Raw genomic sequence first — 22931 nt, 5'->3', positions numbered from 1 at the left:
GTGAGAAAGTGTTGCTGATATGAACAACTGTTACCATCTTTTGTGGTTATTTTGTAATAATGTCTTGTATATACAGAGCACTGCTCAGTATTTTAAAAATTTTCTATGCATATTATTTAATTCCAACTCTGTGAAATAGATGTTATTTAACTCATTTTACAGATAAAGAAACTGAGTCTCAGAGATGTTATGGCTCATCCTGGATAAGTAACAAGGCCTACATAATATTCTAAAGCACAAGAATGAAATTACAATGGATTTCCAGTTTCTTCAGGCTTGGGGTATATTTTAAAGCACTAAAGAATTTTCCCAACATACAATCGAATTACTCAACTCAGGTGTTCCCATCAGAAGAAGAAACTACCCCAAGGCAGATGTCTGGGTTACAGCCCAAAGCTGTCCACCCAAGTGCCACATTTCTTTGAAAAAAAAATTTTTTTAATTTGTTTTGATGTATCCACTCTTGGCCAAGCTGTATGGGATGTGTTCATTTAAACAAGAAAAAGATTCTCAAGCTATCTGTTTATATAGAATCCAACAGTAATGGGACTTGTATTACCTTTATCAACCAAAAATTGGCACTTGCCACAGGTGCTTGCCATCTACCTCTACAAGGATTAAGTCATGGGCTGCTGCAGCTGCTGACCTCCAACACTCCTTGAAGGAGTTCAGGGTGGAAAGCAGAAATTAGGCACCCTGGGCTCCGGAAAACTGGCAGGATGGGGCTTTAGATAGTTATATATTCTCAGGAGCTGATTTCATGAGCCCAATTCTTATAAGAAAATACAGATATAAGATATCTAGAAAAACACTAAAATCCTTCATGGTGATATTTGTTTCTCGTGACCAGCAGAAGTTTCATAACGCCAGCAGAAACTTTCTATAAAAAATATGTGCTTGATTGCATGTGCTCCCTTTTTGCCAAAATCAAGTATATATTGTCTTTTCCCTCTACCTCTTTGGAAGTTTCTCAGAGCTATCGGAGGTGCTGTCTCCCAGGCTGCAGTCCTCATATTGCCCCAAATAAAACTTAACTCACAACTCTCATGTTGTGCTTTTTTTTTTTTAGTTGGTATCTTTATAACAGAGAATGAGAAAATTCTGAAAGGGTTCCTCTGGCTTAATAAAGAAGCTGAATAAGAATTTCTACCTCTCAGAAAACAGTGATGCCAACTTAAATGTTAACTCTGAGACAAATCAAATAACATAATCAGAATCGTATATTATTTAGTGTCATAAGTAACATTTCTCTGAATATAACAATCTAATATATGGTCACCTTAGAAGTCATCTTTAATATGATATATGATTGTCTAGAAGTCACCTTTAATAAGAGAATTCTGATTCATATTAGTTCAATTTCACCTAGTCTCACCTAGTATTGACATTGGACAATAGAGTAATAATCCTGTCAGTGTTCTCAATATACCACTTTATCAAAAGCAAGTTTATAACAGAAGAATCTGTGCTTTGCTACAGCTGTGAGGATGAGGCAATCTTTTTCTCTTTTAATATTTCTGAAGTTTCTTTCATTAGAAATAACAAGAATCTGCAGTTTTAAGACTGAGCACTAAAATTTCATTATTTAGTACTGAACGGGGGAAGAAAACAGGCATGAGAAGCTTAAATTTTGCCATAGGAAATAAGCAGGCAAAAATATAATGTTTTGTATGTGCATGTGTTTGTTTTTAATACAAAAGTAATGAACTAAATTATAAGTTCTAGGAAGACAGTTTGTGTCGTTTTTTACTTCAAGTACCCCCAAGGTTTCAAGTATCGCAATTTTGAGGCTAAATCTTCAGCCTGTGGGTTTCAGGCCACATGCCTGCTTCTTTTCACTTTGAATGGCTTGCAGTCCTGGACCAAATTGAGAAAAGGCAAAGGATTTTGAGTTTCCTTTTTTATCCCATTCTGAGCTAAACTCATTCCCCCAACACTCTACTTATTGGATAAACACTTCCCCTTTCCTGCCTGACCTTAACACTACTGCCTGTAAGATACAGTGAGGGAACGTATCTGGGAGGAAAAATTTTCCTTGACCCACTTAGGGTCCCTGGCTGAGTCTGAAAAGTAAACAAAGACAGATTAACAGGAAAAAAAACACACACGTGTTTAAGTTTTACATGATGCAGGAACATTCATAAGGAAATGAAGATCTGAAGAAACAAGCCTGAGCATTTTTATGCTAGATTTAATGAAGAGCAGGTGTTGTGTAGAAATATGAGAGGTTAATGAGTATGAGGTAAGCGTACTAAACTGGGGGAACAGCAAGGCCTGCTTGTTAGGATTCTTCTGTGTGTCCCTCTGTCTTCAGAGATAAGGGTGCTCTTTTTCTCTGGGAATAGGGAGAGCACCTCTCACAGAAGAGTTTTGTGACCTCTTTCAGGTGAGAAAGTCTGGGGAAGGTCATAGTGATCCTCCTGCTTCTGTCATTTTCTCAAAATTTCTTCAGCTTACTCAATATGCTGAGGTGCCATATTTTGGAGTAGCATGTCTTGAACCCCATCAGTGGCAATATATGCCACCCCTAAAATATGTCACTTTAATGGAAAGATTATTTTAAACTAGGGGACTTCCCTGGTGACTCAGATGGTAAAGAATCCACCTGCAACACAAGATAGCTGGATTCGATACCTGGTTCAGGAAGATCCCCTGGAGAAGGGAATGGCAACTCACTCCAGTACTCTTGCCTAGAGAATTGCATGGACAGAGGAGCCTGGCACGGGCTACATCCAACGGGTGGCAAAGAGAGACATGGCTGAACAACTTTCACTTTTCGCTTTTTAAACAAAAGGCACTTGAAAAACAGCAGATGCAAGAAGGGCCCTCTGACAACCCCTTTTCTTCCTTAAAAAAGGAGATTAAGCCCCCTGCCCCATATGGTAGATGTCTTCCCTATACAGGAGCGTGTTCCAAGACAGGGAATCCTGGAAAGCCGAGAGGAATCTGCTCAAACAAACCTTATTAAACTAACCCATATCTTCCTAGTTACTTCTCTGCCTAGTTAACTCCTGCAGTTAACTTCACATAGTTAGCTGCTGCTACTGCTAAGTCACTTCAGTCGTGTCCGACTCTGTGTGACCCCATAGACGGCAGCCCACCAGGCTCCCCCGTCCCTGGGATTCTCCAGGCAGGAACACTGGAGTGGGTTGCCATTTCCTTCTCCAATGCATGCAAGTGAAAAGTGAAAGTGAAGTCGCTCAGTCATGCCCGACCCTCAGCGACCCCATGGACTGCAGCCTACCAGGCTCCTCCGTCCATGGGATTTTCCAGGCAGGAGTACTGGAGTTGGGTGCCATTGCCTTCTCCCACATAGTTAGCTACCTTTGTCCAAACCCTTTGGTCTTGTCACATCTCTAGAATTCATCGGGGTTTTTAATTGTTTTAAAAGTTATATATAAGCTCCGGGGCCTTCCTAGGTCTTCATGTTCCTTTTGAAGACTCCTGTATACACATAGAAATATGAAATTACATTCGTTTTTCCTTTTGACTGGATTTATGTCAGTTTAATTATCAGACCCAGTCACAGAATCTAAGATGTAAAAGAAAATTTTCCCTCTGCTATGCTGCTGCTGCTGCTAAGTCACATCAGTCATGTCCAACTCTGTGTGACCCCATAGATGGCAGCCCACCAGGCTCCCCCATCCCTGGGATTCTCCAGGCAAGAACATTGGAGTGGGTTGCCATTTCCTTCTCCAATTCCCTCTGCTATAAGTTTATACAATTTCTGGCTTTCCAGTATAACAGGTCCCTGTGGACTGTAGTAGGTTCAAGTAAAGTTACACACAGTATTTTAAAGCTATTCAAACAAGAACTTATTTTGCTTCATTAACCATCCTGATGAGATTTGAGCTACATATTGCAGGGATTTTAAGGGCTACAGATATTATTTTTAACATTTATTTGACTGTGTGGATCACAACAAACTGTGAAAAATTCTTCAAGAGATGGGAATACCAGACCACCTGACCTGCCTGCTAAGAAATCTGTATGCAGGACAGGAAGCAACAGTTAGAACTGGACATGGAACAAGAGACTGGTTCCAAATCCGGAATGGAGTACATCAGGGCTCTATATTGTCACCCTGCTGATTTAACTTATTTGAAGAGTACATCATGTGAAATGCCAGGCTGGATGAAGCACAAGCTGGAATCAAGCTGCAGGGAGAAATTTCAATAACCTCAGATACCCAGATGACACCACCCTCATGGCAGAAAGCAAAGAAGAACTAAAGAGCCTCTTGATGAAAGTGAAAGAGGAGAGTGAAATTTGGCTTAAAACTCAACATTCAGAAAATTAAGATCATGGCATCTGGTCCCATCATTTCATGGCAAATAGATGAGGAAACAATGGAAACATTAGGAGACTTTATTTTGGGGGGGCTTCAAAATCACTGCAGATGGTGACTGCAGCCATGAAATTAAAAGACACTTGCTCCTTGGAAGAAAAGCTATGACCAACCTAGACAGCATATTCAAAAGCAGAGACATTACTTTGCCAACAAAGGTCCGTCTAGTCAAGGCTATGGTTTTTCCAGTAGCCATGTATGGATGTGAGAGTTGGACTATAAAGAAAGCTGAGTGCCGAAGAATTGATGCTTTTGAACTGTGGTGTTGGAGAAGACTCTTGAGAGTCCCTTGGACTGCAAGGAGATCCAACCAGTCCATCCTAAAGGAAATCAGTCCTGAATATTCACTGGAAGTACTGATGCTGAAGCTGAAGCTCCAATACTTTGGCCACCTGATTCAAAGAACTGACTCATTTGAAAAGATCCTGACGCTAGGCACTGGGGGCAGGAGGAGAAGGGGACAACAGAGGATGAGATGGTTGGATGGCATCACCAATGTGATAGACATGAGTTTGAGTAAACTCCAGGTGTTGATGATGGACAGGGAAGCCTGGCGTGTGGCAGTCCATGGGGTCGCAAAGAGTCAGACACGACTGAGAGACTGAACTGAACTCCAACTTAGAAAAAAAAATTCAGGCCACAGTTGTTAGCAGGACACTTAATACTTCTGGTCTGTGGGGAAAATTAGAACAGAATGCTCACAACTCAACCTACATATAGCCTGTCTGGGAAAAAAAAAAAGTATTTTTTAAAACATATCCTCTTCCTCAACATTCATTTAATTTTTGTAACAACAGTGTACATATGTTATTGCATTTAATACAGCTGCACATGGATTGCTTTCTCAATCTGAATTTACTTGCAACAGAGAAAAGGAGAATTTATTTTGGAGAGAATTTTGTTTAGGTAATGAGTGATTAGTCACTTCACAGGCAGATGAAGCATACTGAAAGTTTGTAGATACTCTCTCTGAATCTGCCTAGGGCCCTGTTCCCTCTGACATCAAAAATCATCACTTCTGTCAGCCTGGGGAAGGAAATACATGGACCCTAGGCTGAACAGTTTCTTTCAGGAGGCTGGGCTCTGCCCAGATAAGAGATAAAAGACCACATATTTCTCATTCATGAAGTTAAGGAGACCTCCCTGACTACATATATGCAGAGGCTCCTTGGAGGTCAAAAAGGAAGGGGGCATCACCTCATAGTAATTGATGTCAACTACCCTTAAGCCTCTTCACTAGAATCCATCTTGGCTAAGAGATGCATATGAGCACATGGAAAGATCCTGAGATATACCAAATACAGATTCAGCTGCTGCTGCTAAGTCGCTTCAGACGTGTCCGACTCAGTGCGACCCCATAGATGGCAGCCTACCAGGCGCCCCCATCCCTGGGATTCTCATATACAGACTCAGAACCAGGCAAATCGAAATGATTGGCCAAAGGAAACCTGGAAGCAATGCCCCATAAAAGTGAGTCAAACCACCACGAGAGTACTACTCTCTCTCAGCCTGCCCGTGTGTCTGTCTGCACATACTGGACTCTTTTTCCTCCTAACAAATACTGATTTCACTGTTTTCCATCTTTGTGCAAATTCTTTTCTGCAAAGCCAGAGAGCCAGGGCCTTGTCACTGACCTCTGGTTTAGTGGCTAGGATTTGGTGCTCTCACCACCACGACCCCAGCCTCAGCCTGGCCAGGAACCAAAGCCCTGCTTCAAGCTTCTGCAGGCCGAGAGCACTTGAGATCAAACCTTGGCTTGCACTTGTTTACACTTTGGTTGTGTCTTTCTTTCCTAGTAGCATTTGAAGCAGTCAAATGGAGGAACTGTTCATTTTATAAACAATTTTTGAGCTTGTGCTAGATACTGAACAACATGTTGGTTTACAAAGAAAAATAAAAACCACTGCCAGGCACTCAAAGCTGGGGGCAGGGGGAGGGGGCGGAATACATAAGATGCAAAAGATACATAAAAATAATGTGATAGATTCTGTAAGAGTGGCTAAAGAGTCAGAAAAAAGCATGTGTTTCTCTGCCCTGAAGCAGCAAATGGAGAGGAAGATATTACAGGGAAGAAAAAATAATTTTCCCTTCACCCTTCTGAGTTCTCAACTGAGACCTCTATAATAAAAGACAGATTAACAAGAGAAAAACAAACAAATTTATTAATAGGTATACGTCAGGTTTATGTGAGAGATACAGGGGAAAATGAATAACTCCCTCAAATGGCTTAGAATACCGACTTAAATACCATCTTAATAGGAAAGAGTGGTCAGGTAGGCCTTTAAAGGAGAGTAAATGATATTTAGGAATGATGAATGGGGCCTTAGAACAGATGAGTGGTGTGATCATTTGTGACGTTTGTCTGAGTGTGGTAGTGACGTCCAGTTTCCTCTCCTGTGTTGAGCCAATCTTCCCTGGTTGATAGAAATCCCATTTCCATGGGATTTCCACTGAGTTCCTTTCTGAGGATCTGTCTTAGGTAGGTAAAGGAGTTCAAAGAAAGTCTATTCCTACATTAGCTGTTTTTCAAAGTATTATAGCTCAAAATAATCAATACACCAATGCCATATATTTTGAAGTAGCATGTCCAGAACTCTCAGTCATATTCTGAGGTGGCATATGCTGCTACCCTTCAAGATCTACTGTGAATTCCAGGGTGTTCATTTAGGCTTGTGATTTATGATAGCACCATCCAATGAGCAGAGTTGTTCAGTCACTCAGTTGTGTCCGACTCTCTGCAACCCCATAGACTGTAGCCAGCCAGGCCCCTCTGTCCGTGGGATTCTCCAGATGCAAATACTGGAATGGGTTGGCATTTCCTTCTCCACATGAGCAGAGAATCTCAATTTTTATAGGGTGGAAGGAGGAGAATATATTTCCTCAGCCTCCACAAGAGTCACACCTTGGAGAGTTTAAACATTTTGATTTGGGGAGATTTTGAGTTTAAAATGACCAAAGAATAACCAGGAGAATCTCTGTGCCTGGAGCCTAGAAGTTTAGATCAAGATATAGATTTAAGATTCACTAGCACACAGAAGTGGAGAAGGAAATGGCAACCCACTCCAGTGTTCTTGCCGGGAGAATCCCAGGCACGGGGGAGCCTGGTGGGCTGCCGTCCATGGGGTCGCACAGAGTCGGACACGACTGAAGTGACTTAGCAGCAGCAGCAGCAGCACACAGAAGATAGAACTAAAGGAGAGATGAAAGAAGGCAGGTAAGTTGTTTATGCTTTTTTTTTTAGGTCTGTTATGACTTATTTCCCACCAGTGACCAGGCTAATACAACATAATTTGCAAATATATTAGTTAAAATTATAATTTCTAATATTCTGGACATAAATTTTTTGCATCTTATTAACATTGCTCCATTTAGCCATTAGCTTTTTTATTTTTTTAAAGTTTGTATGTTTTAGATATTAAAAATAATAATAATAAGCATATCTCAGAAAAAAGATAATTCTTTCTGAGGTAGAAACCACATCTCTTCCTATATTCTACAGAAGACCCTGGTAATGAATGTGCTATCGGTAGAACCCCAATCAACTTCATAAGGCAGTTTCTGATAATGACTCTCAATATGGAGCAGATGTCCTCTTGTGTGAAACCCAATTCAGCAAACTTTGCTAGCTCCATGTGGGGTCTCAATTTAGGCACTGAATTCTCGCTGAAAACAAGGGTCAGATGTAGAGGATCTGTAGAAACTGAGGTACAGAAACCCCTTCAGTCTTCTTTTTGTATGTCTTGCTTCTTTCTGCAGAGTTTAGGATGACAGTGCGTTGGATTCACTGACCTCCACGTTAGAAGCCTTGCAGTATAGAGACCAATTTTCCTAGGATTTGATTTCTCCTGGGTGAGGTGAAACTCCATGCCTCATACGCACAAAATAGAGACGAGACTCGGGAATTACTGCGCGCGCTCTCTCCCCCGTCCTCACGCATGCCAGGTGCAGCTGCCCTAGGGATCGCCTCCTGGGTCTGTCAGTCTAATTGTGGAAACCGTGTCTGTTGTTTTATGTAACCGTGGTTTCGAAGCCTAGGATCTCTCTGTCGAGGTTAGATCCGGCGCGGAGCTCTCTAACTCCTTTCTGTCTCTGGATTCCATCTGCCCGTCCTCTGGTTTTTCTCCCCATTCCTTTCTTCTTAGCCTAAATTTAATGTCTTCTGGGACCTCACAGATGGAGCCAGACAGAGGCGAAAACAGCGGCAGGATCCGGAAACTTGGATCCGAATTCTCCTGGGAATTCTGGCAAATAGATCTTTTAAAAGAGTACAGTCCGAGAGGAGAAGGGCAAGATAGGGGTAGAGGATTAAGGAATACAAAGTACTATGTATAAAATAAATAAGCTAAAAGGGCATATTCTACAGTACAGATAATGTAGCCAATATTTTATAATAACTAAATGCAATCTGATTTACAAAAATATTGACTCGTTGTTGGTACAGCTGAAACTAATATAAAATTGTAAATCAACTATACTTCAAAAATAAATAAAAATGAGAGGCTCCATTAGAGGGCTCTGTGGAGGTTGGAGGAGGATGCGGAAACAGCAGAAATGACGGACAGTCGAGTGGGCGGGGACAATTGGGACCTCTTCCCCGCCCGCGCGCTTTCGGTTTTCAGTCAGGTCCGCTGCTCTTGTATATCTGGGGAAAAGCAGCCCTCTCTGTCTCAGAGGTTTATCAACCAGCTCAGTCATGTCTGGAAGAGGAAAAGGTGGCAAAGGTTTAGGCAAGGGTGGCGCCAAGCGTCACCGCAAAGTCTTGAGAGATAACATCCAAGGCATCACCAAGCCCGCCATTCGGCGCCTTGCTCGGCGTGGGGGAGTCAAACGCATTTCCGGCCTTATTTATGAGGAGACCCGAGGCGTGTTGAAGGTGTTTCTGGAGAATGTTATTCGGGACGCGGTCACCTACACGGAGCACGCCAAGCGCAAGACGGTCACTGCTATGGACGTGGTCTACGCGCTAAAGCGGCAGGGACGCACCCTGTACGGCTTCGGAGGTTGAGCTGCTGCCACCGTGCTGGGTGTGATGACAATCTCAAAGGCCCTTTTTAGGGCCAACCACAAGGTCATCTGAAGAGCTGGATACTTAAAAGTATAGGTAGCTTTGTATCTGTCTAGAGTGGCGTCAGAAGTAGCGAATCCTAAAAGTGCCAACAGCTCGGAAGACAAGTCATTTACCAAAAGCTGCTCTTGTCTGTTTCGACTTAAGTTTGCTTTTGGGCTCGCTGTCAATTGTAATCGTTGGACTAGCTGTGGAAAGTAGTTTGTGTGGGGTTCACTTTCCAGCTCTGGTGATCACACTGGGTGGTGGTAATTGGCATTACAATCTTACTTGGGAAGGTGCAAGAGCATTAGCAAAGAAATAAATCCAGTAACCGACCATTCAAAAATGAAGCAAATAAGGGGTTGCTAGGTCAGAGGTGGGCTCATTGAGTTTTAAACACATTTGGAAATTATCTGACCAGTGTATGCAAGGTATTTTTGGTGTCCTGTGCTTTTTATGCTAAAGGCCTCTCACAATAAGCTGCTGAGAGTAGTGTGTGTGTGTGTACAACATTCAAGGAAGAATTTAAAGATTTAAGAGATTTGTCTTTCGCTGATATTACAAAGATAAAATGCAGAAACAAATACGAATTTTCAAAAGCTGAGCAGAGTGCGTAACTTTAATGTGAAAACACGTCTTCAAGAAAGAAAACTCTGGTATGTGATTTTTCCATTAAGGCCTGTTGCAGCTTAGAGTAAGAGACTGTCAGAAACATACCATCAATACAGAAAGCAGTTTAATTTTTAAGAAGGCAAAAGCAAATTTTTATATATAGAGATACATAGTCTTTATACTACCACTGCTAAATTGCCCTAAGTTGAATTGAAGTATAGGTCCACACCTCTTGTTCTTAAACCTAATTATAGTTTTGCAGCTATTATATTTGCAAGTAAAAGGTTTTTTTTTTAATGTTCCAGGCCTATGATTTTACAGCTAAATTTGGCTTGTCTGTAGCTCCCAAAAAAATCCTACAGAAGAAATTCTGTCAATTCGCAAAAGATATTGCTTTATTGGTCTCCACACTTGGCTGCTCTCATTAGCATCAAACACTTGGTCAACTAGGTTTAAAACATGGTTCTTAGCAATGGAGATGCCAGAAAGTCAAAGCATGGGAAACCTGCCCTAAAGAGGTTATTATCAGAATGAGGGAGTGAATGCTCAGTTGCTCAGTGGTTTCCAACTCTTTGCAGCCCTATGGACTAGGGGAGAAAAATAATACATAAAATACATACACACACAGCCCAAAAGTACATGGTGTCACATTTTTGGGATGATGCGAAATGTAAATGATGATTATTATAGGAGTCCTAACAGCAGAGGTCACTGGCTGCTGGAAAATGATCAGGCTTGGCTGTAGAGGTGGGGCTTGTATCAGGCTGTTAAGAAGGAGTAGAATGCCTGGCATCCTGATAAGATATACAGTAAAGGGGAGGGGGAGGATCAGGGAGGGAAAGGCAAGAATAACATTTGTGAAGATGACCAAGTGAGAAGTAAACAAAAGGATTCAATGTTCAAGATGTTTTCAGCTTCCCTTCAAATTAAAATCTCAACAGCAACTGATGACATTTCTATTTCAAACATCACTATGATTTTTTTTTTTTTCATTTTAAAGGCAATGCAGATTGAATATATCTGATCCTCGCTGAGATCCTCTGAAGGAGATTATCAAAATTTTGAAGAGAAATCAAAGAATAAAGGAAGGAGGGTGCGACATATCTATTATCTAAACTAGTGATTCCCAAAGTGTGGTATCTAGTCTAAGAGCATCAGCTTACCTGGGAATTGCTAGAAATCCAAAATCTTGAACCCAGATTTTGCAAACCCCAGACCTGTTGCATGAGAAACTCTGGGAAGTGAGATCTAGCAATTCGTATTTTAACAAACCCTTCAGTTGATTCTGAAACACATTAAAGTTTGAGAACAACTGGTTAAATAACAGTTTTTCTTTAAATCAAACAAAAATATTTAGAATCTGAGTATATGTTGCCCTAATTTGCTTACAATATGTTAAATTTTGCATTCTTCGATACCAAAAAAAAAAAAAAAAAGAAAACTTTAAGTGAATGATCCTAATAAAATTTTAGGACAAAATATTACAGGAGGAAAAGGTAGAATTGCTTATTTCCTTAAAGCATTTGGGGCAAAAAAAAATGTATGAATAAAAAATGTAGTCAGCTTGTTTTACTAAAAATCATTTGTTTTACTAAATATCATTGGTTTGTGTAACAGTGAGGAATATAATGCTATTTCACCTCTAATTTGGTAACAAAATAATTTCCTTTCCATTTCTACCTCCTGAGTGGCTCAAATACTCCTTAAGCCAGCCCTGGCTATCAGCTTGTTCCTCCCATGGGTGATTCAGGACTTTCAGTACAATGCATGCATACAAATGATTGTTTAGTCTGCATGTCTACTTCCATTACCATGATGATAGAGGCACTTAAGTGTCACTGGCTAATCAGACATCACGCTGGACCAGTTCGAAGACTTACCTTACCTTTCCAGACTCCCAACTTCTCTGAATAGCAGCATTATCCTCCTGAAGGCTAGATGTGCCTGTCATCTTTCACAACGTTCTTCCTCTGAAACATTCGACTCCAAACTTTATATTGAAACTATTGATGTACATGTTATTTCTCTATGTGAGCCAGAAGTATAGAATTATCATTAATACAGAATATTACCAGTACATATAAATATGTATGGATATATAGAAAACTATCAGGAAGAATGTTCACAGAAATTTGAGTGATTTATAGGTGTTGGTTTTTGTTATAATCATTTAACGTTTTGAATTGTTCCAATATCTTAAATAAGCATGTACAATATCAGCCCCCACCCCTACCCAGACAATCAGAAGATGTGGGGTGGATGGGGAATGAGGGAGAAAGGAAGAGAGATTCTGGGTTAAATGGCCCATGGAAAATCTTAACTTTGCCACAGTCCCATTTTCTCATTGTAATATTGCTGAGAATTCCTGACTTTCTTACAGAAATGATTCAAGGGTCAAATGAGAAGATCTCTGAAAGATTAAAGTGAAATCTTTCTATGTGAAAGTCTTGTAATGAAATAGAAACCTAAGTTGGTGTATTTACTGCCTATTTCACCCAATGTAGGTCTTCTATGCTTCATAACTGGGGAAGCGGGAGTCAGTGTAGTCAAAATTTAAAGAGCAAAGAAGACAGTGGGTAAAGGTGGGTATGAACAAGTTGGCAGGTCCAGATTTTTCAGAATTAGAGCAGAAAAATGTGAAATCATCTTAAAGAATCAAACTTGCCAGCTGACTTGACTGTTAAAATGTGTATAAAGAGTAGAAAGTTATAACAAGTAGGTAACATATCCTGTGAGAAATGTTAAATATAAATAAATAGAGCATCTTCCTATATAGATAGATATATAAAAGGGCAGAAGTACCAAGTAAGCACCATATCAAATATTCATGAGATACATGAAATGCCCAGTATTCATGGCTTCTATCAGCCATCCACTGGTGACAGCCACTGTTGCCCAATGTCCTCTGCATGCTAAACAGAGAAATCCATAGCTACTCAGCAAGTTATTGATGAATTACAATAACGGCCAGGCACACTTGCCCCTGTATCTCTTTGAACAAGCTTAAATTAGGATCAAGCACCTTCTGTCTGCTGAGTCCCCTTGTCCACTCTCATCTCTAGTCCTTTTAACTGCAGCATCAATGGGGAAGGCTGATGCCACCGAGCAAGACAGGACAGAAAACTAACTCAGCATTGGATACAGTGTTGTACTTCCCCCATCATTGAACCCTATTCTATTAATATGTATGTTAATTTCCCCTTGCTCCTCACTTTCCCTTGTTCTTTGTTTCATGTTTTAAATGGATTCAATTAACTGTGGTTTGAACATCTTTATTTGGCCTTTCTATTTAGTGAACTCTGGGATTTCTTATCTGGTAGTAGAGTAGAAGACTATGATTACAACAAAGTAACTTCTTACCACAACCTTATTAGAGAAGAGGGCTGGAAATGAGGGAGGAGAGGAGGGAACAAGGGGGTTGCAATCATCAAAATACCCTCCAAGGCAGAGGTACCCTGACTCTCTAGTGAGCATTTCCAGTTCTTGTAATGAGGTAGCCTTTAGAGTGAAATGGTACCCTGGTTGAGTAATGGCAGCCACTGAAGTCATCTGCCTCCAGGCTCTTCCAATCTTTCTGATTGTAGTTTGGCTTCCCATATAGATTTGCCTGCAGGGAGCTAATGAACTAATCAGTTACACTTCTTGTTGGAAATTGAGAGCATGAATTCTGAAACCAGATTATTCAAGTTAGGATCTTTCCTTTTGTTGTTGTTGTGTAACCCGCAAGAAATGCAAAAAAGGGAAATGCTGTCTGAGAAGGCCTTACAAATAGCTGAGAAAAGAAGAGAAGCTAAAGGCAAAGGAGAAAAGGAAAGATATACCCATCTGAATGCAGAGTTCCAAAGGATAGCAAGGAGAGATAAAAAAAAAAAAAAAAAAAAAAAAAGCCTTCCTCAGTGATCAATGCAAAGAAATAGAGGAAAACAATAGACTGGGAAAGACTAGAGACCTCTTCAAGACAATTGGAGATACCAATGGAATATTTCATGCAAAGATGGGCACAATAAAGGATAGAAACAGTATGGACCTAACAGAAGCAGAAGATACTAAGAGGAGGTGGCAAGAATACACAGAAGAAATAGACAAAAAAGATCTTAATGACCCAGATAACCACAACGGTGTGATCACTTACCTCGAGCCAAACATCCTGGAGTGCCAAGTCAAGTGGGCCTTAGGAAGCATCACTACAAACATCACTACACTAACTAAGCATCACTAGCTTAGTGGAGGTGATAGAATTCCAGCTGAGCTATTTCATATCCCAAAAGATGATACTGTGAAAGTGCTGCACTCAATATGCCAGCAAATCAAGTCACTCAACTGAGAGCCTCAAGCTGTACCTCAGAAAGCCCTATGTCTGTTTGTCCCTGAAAGTTTTACCATGAGGATGGATGAGATGATAAGTGCAAAGGTGGTGCCCCACCACACCTTAAAAGTTACTACTTTTTAACTCAGAGTACTGACACAGGTCCTAGATCCACCCTGCACTGAGGGCCTAAGCAGGTAATCAGGGTCTAGGCAGAGACCTGGAGGCATGCTCTGGAAATTGCTGTGACCCTGGAGCAGAAAGACTCTTGAAAGTCCCTTGGACTGCAAGGAGATCCAACCACTCCATTCTAAAGGAAATCAGTCCTGAGTGTTCATTGGAAGGACTGATGCTGAAGCTGAAATTCCCAATACTTTGGCCACCTCATGCGAAAAGTTGACTCATTGGAAAAGACTCTGATGCTGGGAGGCACTGGGGGCAGGAGGAGAAGGGAACAACAGAGGATGAGATGGCTGGATGGCATCACTGACTCGATGGACATGAGTTTGAGTGAACTCCGGGAGTTGGTGATGGACAGGGAGGCCTGGCGTGCTGCAATTCATGGGGTCGCAAAGAGTCAGACACGACTGAGCAACTGAACTGAATTAAAGCTTAAGAAAAAAAAAAAGTATTTTTCCTTTTCCCTCCTCTGTATTCTCACTGACTTCTATAACAAATGCTTTTAACCTGTCACTGTGCTGAGACAAAACAGAAAACAGGCCTTGGCCTCGTCCAAGTTCAGATAGATGACTGAGAAGGTTAAGATAAGACCTGTACAGCCTTTGTGTCTGAGATCTGTGGAGAAGGGCTGTGCAAGACCTTGCCCCTACTCTGCTGCCCATTAGAGGCCTTACACTTTCACCCCACCCCTCACCCCCGGCCCAAATGGTACAAGAATCATCTGAGGCCTCCACTCTCACTATTTCCTAACGGGGGCGGAGCTGGGGGGGGGGGGGTGGTGGCGGGAAATGGGCGGGGGGAGGTGCGGGGGTGGGGAGGTGAGGGGGGAGGATTTCATTTCCCCAAAGGAAGACCATACTCTGCCTGTTTGATCTCTTCCCCAAACTTGAGCTCAGAGCCCTATTTCTTTCCTTTCACTGAGTAACCCAAAACCTGAGAAGAGACTTCCCACATGTCTGAATGAAACAGATATAGACACTACCAGAGGTTGAAGCGATAGCCTCCAGGAGTCTCTTTGTGGAACTGGGCAGGAAAGCAATCCCTTTAACACCCAGCTCGCCAAAGTGGCTTTAGGGTCTGTACAAGCACCCTATCATTCATCCCCGGCTTTTGAGAAATAGAGGGTGGGAGTAAGGCTTCAAATTACTGGCACTTGAAGCGATGAAATGCCGCACTTTACTCGGCAGAAGTGGGCCAGGACCCGAGTGGCGGTATCCCTCCGGAGGCGGGGGATGAGGGGTGCCAAGCGCCCGGACCGGTGAGAAGATGGGGACGCTAACTCCCAATCTGTGCGCGGGTCTCAGCCGCCCAAAAGCCCTTTGACCCGCGAATCCCGAGCGTTTCCAAGTGACTCCGCCTTCTCTCAACCCACCTCCCCACACCACCAGTCGCCCCGCACTTAATCACAGCTCACCTTGCTCCCGGGACAATTACAATCGTGGGCCACAGTGGAGCACAAAGGCCCTGGAAAACAGCCCCAACCTACAAGAAAACACAGGGCCACCTCTAAGCAGCCAAGTTGGACGTTCTAGGGCGCCCAGGGAAGCAGCGGCAACCCGCCAGCCCAGACAAGCACACTGACCCAACTCTTAAGTTACTGACATCTGGGAAGGCAGCAGCGAGCAAGGGTTTAGAGTGGATAACTGGCCTTTAGCTTATGTCTGTTGGGAGTCCAGAGCTTTGCGCGCTCTAAGGTCCTCCCGTCTTGAGCGCGCCCTACACTCCCGGAGTATGCGAACGCCTGCCTAAAGAGCGTGGACAAGTGACACAGCTTCTTTCAAGTGTAGTCGTGGGTGGCTCTGAAAAGAGCCTTTGGATTTGATGGAACCTCGAGCACAGCGCACACTTCTTAAGCCCGCTCCCCGCGGATGCGGCGAGCCAGCTGGATGTCTTTGGGCATGATGGTCACGCGCTTGGCGTGGATGGCGCACAGGTTCGTGTCTTCAAACAGCCCCACCAGGTAGGCCTCGCTCGCCTCCTGCAGCGCCATCACGGCCGAGCTCTGGAAGCGCAGATCGGTCTTAAAGTCCTGCGCGATCTCGCGCACCAGCCGCTGGAACGGCAGCTTGCGGATCAGCAGCTCGGTCGACTTCTGGTAGCGCCGGATCTCCCGCAGGGCCACGGTACCCGGCCGGTAGCGATGCGGCTTCTTGACGCCGCCCGTGGCCGGCGCGCTCTTGCGAGCCGCCTTGGTGGCCAGCTGCTTCCGCGGGGCCTTGCCACCGGTCGACTTGCGGGCAGTCTGCTTTGTACGAGCCATAGCGAACCAAGAGGCGAACTTACGGGACCAGCGCCGCGCAGGAAGAGTAACCAGGGGTGCGGCCGCTGCAGCAGTCTTTATAGGCAGTCTTTTCCCAGTTGGGCGGGACAATACTTGAAAGTCCCGCGCTGGCTATCCATTGGCTGAGACGTCATCCTCTTTTGCGCCACTGGCTTGGGCCGATTCCTCCCTACCCCCGCCGCCCCGCCACCCCGCCACCCCGCCACCCATTCGCCTCCCTTTCTACTTTCCCGTTTGCCTAGTTTTTCCCCTCCTCGGTTTTCATTTATTTCAGGGTGAGAGTCATATTTGAGATCAGCTGTGACAATGTTCCTTCTCAGTCCCTTAGAACACACTACGTAGGATACCCTCTTGCTTTCTACGCTAACTCCCAAACTGAACCTCGACCTGTTTGCACCACCCCCGCCCCCAGCACCCTGAACGCAGTTACCTTTCCAAGTCCCCTAGCCTAGTTGGCTGGACGGATCTTGGTTTGTTTTCCTCCTTTCGGTGCTTTAAAGATCGGAAAGTTATCTCCCCCGCAGCAGGGCGCGAGATCCCGTTTCCAAAAGCCGAACTGGGGACCTCTATCTCCACCGCTACGGTACCTTTATCCCTTTAAGATTTAAGTCAAACACCCAGGTCCGTCAACTTCTTCAAATCTGTCCGCTTCCCTAACACACTGGGGTGTCCGAGATGTATGCGTGTGCGAGGGAACATCCCGCTGATACTTAGACCTCAAGTTGGGCAAAGGCCTGGGGAACAACTGGTGTTGAACCCTAGACATCCGACTCCCAAACAGAAACCATCGCGGAGCACTTAGAACTGAAGCGACCGTGGCGCGCTCAAGTTTCCTACCTTCACCTGGCTTAAGTCCTAGGTTTTACGATCCACCACAACCCAGACTGGGCTCCCCGTTTACTACCGACAAGGTTGGAATCCAAAAGTTACTGTTAACAACTCTTTAATTGAAAGCGTGGGTGGCTCTGAAAAGAGCCTTTTGATTTTACAGATGCCCCTTCTACAGGAGAGCTGGGTAGGACTTCCGGAAACCGGCCTCACTTGCCCTTTGCCTTGTGGTGGCTCTCAGTCTTCTTCGGGAGCAACACGGCCTGGATATTGGGCAAAACGCCGCCCTGGGCGATGGTGACCTTGCCCAACAGCTTGTTCAGCTCCTCGTCGTTGCGGATAGCCAGCTGCAGGTGACGAGGGATGATGCGCGTCTTCTTGTTGTCTCGCGCCGCATTGCCCGCCAGCTCCAGGATTTCGGCGGTCAGGTACTCCAAGACCGCCGCCATGTAGACGGGCGCGCCGGCCCCCACCCGCTCAGCGTAGTTGCCTTTGCGCAGCAAGCGGTGAACCCGCCCTACCGGGAACTGCAAACCTGCGCGAGACGAGCGCGACTTGGCCTTGGCGCGGGCCTTGCCGCCTTGTTTGCCACGACCAGACATGACAGCGACACTCACTAACAATCGCTCCCGCCAAACGCCCGACAAAGTCGCCCTCCACGGCCCCACTTCACCCTTTTATAGGCAGAACGGCGATTGCTTGTGAAGCACTTTGATTGGCTACAGCACATCTTCGGCCTCGTGACCAATAGGATAGCGCAGTCAGAATCCACTCATTTACATAACATTGTCTCCCTCGCGAGAGAGCCACTGAAATCTCGCCAATCGCAACGGGGCGTGATCAGAACCTTAATTTGCCCACAGTCTCTATAAGTACCGAGTCGCTGCCGGTTATCCCGGGTGCTGCTAGTGGTATGCGTTCCCGGAAAGCTGTGTAGCTTGTTTGCGGTTATGCCTGAGCCGGCGAAATCCGCTCCCGCGCCCAAAAAGGGCTCTAAGAAAGCCGTCGCCAAAGCCCAGAAAAAGGACGGCAAGAAGCGCAAGCGCAGCCGCAAGGAGAGCTATTCCATCTACGTGTACAAGGTGTTGAAACAGGTGCACCCGGACACCGGCATCTCGTCCAAAGCCATGGGCATCATGAACTCATTTGTCAACGACATTTTCGAGCGCATCGCGGGCGAAGCGTCGCGCTTGGCGCATTACAACAAGCGCTCGACCATCACGTCCCGGGAGATCCAGACGGCCGTGCGCCTGCTGCTGCCCGGCGAGCTGGCCAAGCACGCCGTGTCCGAGGGCACCAAGGCGGTCACCAAGTACACCAGCTCCAAGTGAGTCCTTGTCGGGACTCGGCGCTCGCAGGAGTTGCCTAGCTACTTGACGTTCTAAAGGTTCTTTTCAGAGCCACCCACCTTCTCAGTAGAAGCAGCTGTCATTTTGTTTTACACAGGTTTTCTGCTGCCCAGCTTTTTGTGTTGGTTTTCAGTAATTAAGTACAAATATCCTATTCCTTTAGATACAATGAGGGAATAAGTATGCTTATCTAGTTTTGTGGGAGAATATAATAGGGTATCGATGGGCTGAGTTTTCTCAAAGAACTGCTGTTGAAACTGGCTTTTTCAATGATGTTGCTTTTTATGAATTTCATCATACAAGATTAAAAAGTTTCAATATCCATGGTGCGACTGTCTACTGCTCCGAAGTGATATAACGATGTGGTACTGAATTTTTGTAGAACGTATTCTGTGTTGTGTACAAATTGGGATAATTTAGCTTACACTTAGTACTAACAAATTCCTTGAGTTTATATATCCTGCATTCACAAGTACATGGGTGCCCAGTTTATGTGTAGATTCCCCTGTTAGGGAAATTGAAGCTTGGATAGGATACCCAAGAACTAACCGTTTTGCTGCCTTTGCTCTGCCTCATGTCAAATCACATAAAACGTGCCTAATTTTCAGTGATAGTGTTCTCCCCAGAGAATTACCACTCAAAAAAGCTTGCCGTATATAAAGAACTTGACCATACAATGGAAACAGATTATGCATATTTTCCAAAGCAGTAAAAAGTCTGAAATCTTAAAGGAGCAGAAAGTTATACAGTTGGGTGTGCAAAGGAGACTAGCTGCAGTTTCATTTTAGTGTTTTGGAACTGTTGGATTGCTTCCAGTAGAGATTAACCTTAATCACTTTGGTTGCTTTGTGGATCATAGATCCTAGGTAGTTCACAGTAGAAGCAAGGAAAGCAACTAGAAGGCTATTACAGTGTCACAGGTTAGAGAAGTGAGTCAAAATCTGGTCTAGAGACCAGCAGTATTAGCATTACCTGAAAATTCATTAAAAGTGGACTCTTCAGACACTAAGTTCAGTTCATTCAGTTCAATTGCTCAGTCGTGTCCGACTCTTTGCGACCCCATGAATTGCAGCATGCCAGGCCTCCCTGTCCATCACCAACTCCCAGAGTTATGTAGGGCCATTATCTTGTTTTGCTCTCCTAATTCCCTCAGGTTGCACTGAGGAGACAGCTGCTGAGGCTGATGACTTTTTGGCCACAATATCCTTTGTTTACTGAAATGGCAGGTTACAGTCTTTGTCCACACTGTAAACACAGCAATGGAGATGAAGGCTATCACGTCAAAGTATTCTTTTTTAAAAAATTATTTGTCTGCTAAGGGTCTTAGTTGCGGCATGCAGGATCTTATGTTGTGGCACTCAAACTCTTAGTTGAAAGTATTCTTCATTTTGATATTTGGCAAAACTAATACAGTTATGTAAAGTTTAAAAAAAAAAAAGAAAGTATTCTTGTAGACTTTCATTTCTTCTTATGTGTTTCCTTAAAGTATTCTTCAAGACTTGATTTCTTATGTTATGAAGTATAACTTAGTCAATAATATACATTATAGGGCTGTCAACTACTATGTAGCATTTTTCTTCTGATTTTCTAGTTGCATGCTGATTTTCATTAAGGAACTCACCTAATCCCTTATGTATGTAGTTCTCAAATTTGCTGTTAGGGAAATAAAATAGAAGTAGTCTTCTTCAAGCTTCAGAGGCAAAAGAGCAGAGCAGGCCTCTGATCTTGCTTCTAACCTGCCTGGACACTGCCCTGACTGGGAGTGACCAGGAGTGACTGCCTGCTGTGAGTGCAAGACTTGCAGCACCTTAGATAAGATGGGGAAAGAATTTTGAGATTTTTGAGCCTGTGGAGGGGGCCTGGCCAATCAAGCCCCAGACTTAACAACATTCTAAGTTTTACAAGACAAAGTTCAGTTCAGTTAAATTGCTCAGCCGTGTCCGACTCTGTGACCCCATGGATGGCAGCATGCCAACTCCTGGAGCTTGCTCAAATTCATGTCCATCCAATCATCTCATCCTCTGTCGTCCCCTTCTCCCATCTTCAATCTTTCCCAGCATCAGGGTATTTTCAAATGAGTCACTTCACATCAGGTGGCCAAAGTATTGGAGTTTCAGCTTCAGCATCAGTCCTTCCGATGAATATTCAGCACTGATTTCCTTTAGGATGGACTGGTTGGATCTCCTTGCAGTCCAAGGGACTCTCAAGAGTCTTCTCCAACACCACAGTTCAAAAGCATCAGTTCTTCAGTGCTCAGCTTTCTTAATGATCCAACTCTCACATCCATCATGACTACTGGAAAAACCATAGCTTTGACTAGATGGACCTTTGTTGGCAAAGTAATGTCTCTGCTTTTGAATATGCAGTCTAGGTTTGTCATAGCTTTTCTTCCAAGAAGCAAGTGTCTTTTAATTTCATGGCTGCAGTCACCATCTGCAGTGATTTTGGAGCCCAAGAAAAGAAAGTCTGTCACTGTTTTCATCGTTTCCCCATCTATTTGCCATGAAGTGATGGGACTGGATTCTATGATCATTGTTTTTTGAATGTTGAGTTTTAAACCAGCTTTTTCACTCTCTCCTCTTCTCACTTTCATCAAGAGGCTCTTTAGTTCTTTTTTGCTTTCTGCCATAAGGGTGGTGTCATCTGGGTATCTGAGGTTATTGATATTTCTCCCAGCAATCTTTTTAATTAATTTTAATTGGAAGCTAATTATAATATTGTGGTGGTTTTTGCCACACATTGACATGAATCAGCCATAGGTGTACATGTGTCCCCCTGTCCTGAACCCCCCTCCGAACTCCTTCCCCATCCCATCCCTATGGGTTGGCCCAGTGAACCAGCTTTGAGTGCCCTGCTTCGTGCATCCAACTTGGACTGGTCATCTATTTCACATATGGTAGTAACATGTTTCAATGCTATTCTCTCAAATCATCCCACCCTCACCTCCCACAGAGTCCAAAAGTCTGTTCTTTACATCTGTGTCTCTTTTGCATATAGGATTGTCATTACCATCTTTCTAAATTCCATATATATGCATTAATATACTGTATTGGTGTTTTTCTTTCTGACTTCATTCTGTATAATGGGCTCCAGTTTCATCCACCTCATTAGATCTGACTCAAATGCATTATTTTTTATAGCTGAGTAATATTCCATTGTGTGTATGTACCACAACTTTCTCAGCCATTTGTCTGTCTCCCGGCAATCTTGATTCCAGCTTGTGCTTCATCCAGCCTGGATGGATGGACCCATTCCAACCTGGACCCATTTCACATGATGGGTATATATACTTAGAGTATATGTAAGTATATATGGGTATATATACTTAGATACTCTGCATATAAGTTAAATAAGCAAACAAATAGCATTAACATGAAACCAGCCTTGCAATTTGGTCACAGATTGATGATGATATCTGTCCTGGGGTTATAAGTGGGAACCCCAAACTGCAATCTCACCCATGGAGTGGACGCACTGCCTGGGACCTTTCCCCAACTGGGACTCCAGATGTTCTGTGACACAGGACTTCCCAGGGCTAATTAATTCTGGATGTTGGTCAAAACCCAATTTGGTGGTGTATCCTCTGCTTTTTCTGTTTTTCTTTTGATTTAATGTTAGTATATTGAAAGTAAGCTAGATAATTCTCTAATATTTGTATTATTTACTTGTGTATAACAAGTGGCTTATTCTGTTAACAAATCCTTTGAACCTGAGACAAAAGTGAAAACTTTTGGCAAAAACAACGGCCCATTGTACCTGGAGGACTCTTAGAAATACTGATGTCTTGGTGCTATCCCCAGAAATTCTGATTTAAGTGATGAAGAATATAGCCATCCATTAGTTGGGAAGATCCCTTAGAGAAAGGAAAGGCTACCCACTCCAGTATTCTGGCCTGGAGAATTCCACGGACTGTATAGTCGCAAAGACTCGCACACGACTGAGCAACTTGCACTTCACTTAGGGCTTCCCTTGTGGCTCAG

At 43.6% G+C, this 22931-nt stretch overlaps 4 protein-coding genes across 4 annotated transcripts; 2 read left to right on the top strand and 2 right to left on the bottom strand.

The window, feature by feature from the left end:
• Positions 1 to 8104: 8104 nt before the first annotated feature.
• LOC129654809 (histone H4) lies at positions 8105 to 9409 on the top strand. The gene has a single exon (XM_055584500.1). The coding sequence runs from the start codon at positions 9042 to 9044 to the stop codon at positions 9351 to 9353; it is 312 nt and encodes a 103-aa protein (XP_055440475.1). The 5' UTR covers positions 8105 to 9041; the 3' UTR covers positions 9354 to 9409.
• A 6071-nt stretch (positions 9410 to 15480) lies between these two features.
• LOC129654806 (histone H3) lies at positions 15481 to 17551 on the bottom strand. The gene has a single exon (XM_055584497.1). The coding sequence runs from the start codon at positions 16751 to 16753 to the stop codon at positions 16343 to 16345; it is 411 nt and encodes a 136-aa protein (XP_055440472.1). The 5' UTR covers positions 16754 to 17551; the 3' UTR covers positions 15481 to 16342.
• Positions 17552 to 17700: 149 nt separating this feature from the next.
• On the bottom strand, positions 17701 to 18288 carry LOC129654807 (histone H2A type 2-A). The gene has a single exon (XM_055584498.1). It carries the CDS (start codon positions 18202 to 18204, stop codon positions 17812 to 17814), a length of 393 nt encoding a protein of 130 aa, XP_055440473.1. The 5' UTR covers positions 18205 to 18288; the 3' UTR covers positions 17701 to 17811.
• A 172-nt stretch (positions 18289 to 18460) lies between these two features.
• On the top strand, positions 18461 to 19279 carry LOC129654808 (histone H2B type 2-E-like). The gene has a single exon (XM_055584499.1). The coding sequence runs from the start codon at positions 18553 to 18555 to the stop codon at positions 18931 to 18933; it is 381 nt and encodes a 126-aa protein (XP_055440474.1). The 5' UTR covers positions 18461 to 18552; the 3' UTR covers positions 18934 to 19279.
• Positions 19280 to 22931: the final 3652 nt, after the last annotated feature.

The sequence above is a fragment of the Bubalus kerabau genome, chromosome 6 (assembly GCF_029407905.1).
Source record: "Bubalus kerabau isolate K-KA32 ecotype Philippines breed swamp buffalo chromosome 6, PCC_UOA_SB_1v2, whole genome shotgun sequence".
NCBI classification, from domain to species: Eukaryota; Metazoa; Chordata; class Mammalia; order Artiodactyla; family Bovidae; genus Bubalus; species Bubalus kerabau.
Note: the sequence above shows the minus strand (reverse complement) of the source record. Positions and strands in the feature narration are given on the sequence as shown.

Coding starts and splice junctions, on each gene's coding strand:
- LOC129654808 (XM_055584499.1), top strand. CDS start 18,553: ATGCCTGAGCCGGCGAAATCCGCTCCCGCGCCCAAAAAGGGCTCTAAG.
- LOC129654807 (XM_055584498.1), bottom strand. CDS start 18,204: ATGTCTGGTCGTGGCAAACAAGGCGGCAAGGCCCGCGCCAAGGCCAAG.
- LOC129654809 (XM_055584500.1), top strand. CDS start 9,042: ATGTCTGGAAGAGGAAAAGGTGGCAAAGGTTTAGGCAAGGGTGGCGCC.
- LOC129654806 (XM_055584497.1), bottom strand. CDS start 16,753: ATGGCTCGTACAAAGCAGACTGCCCGCAAGTCGACCGGTGGCAAGGCC.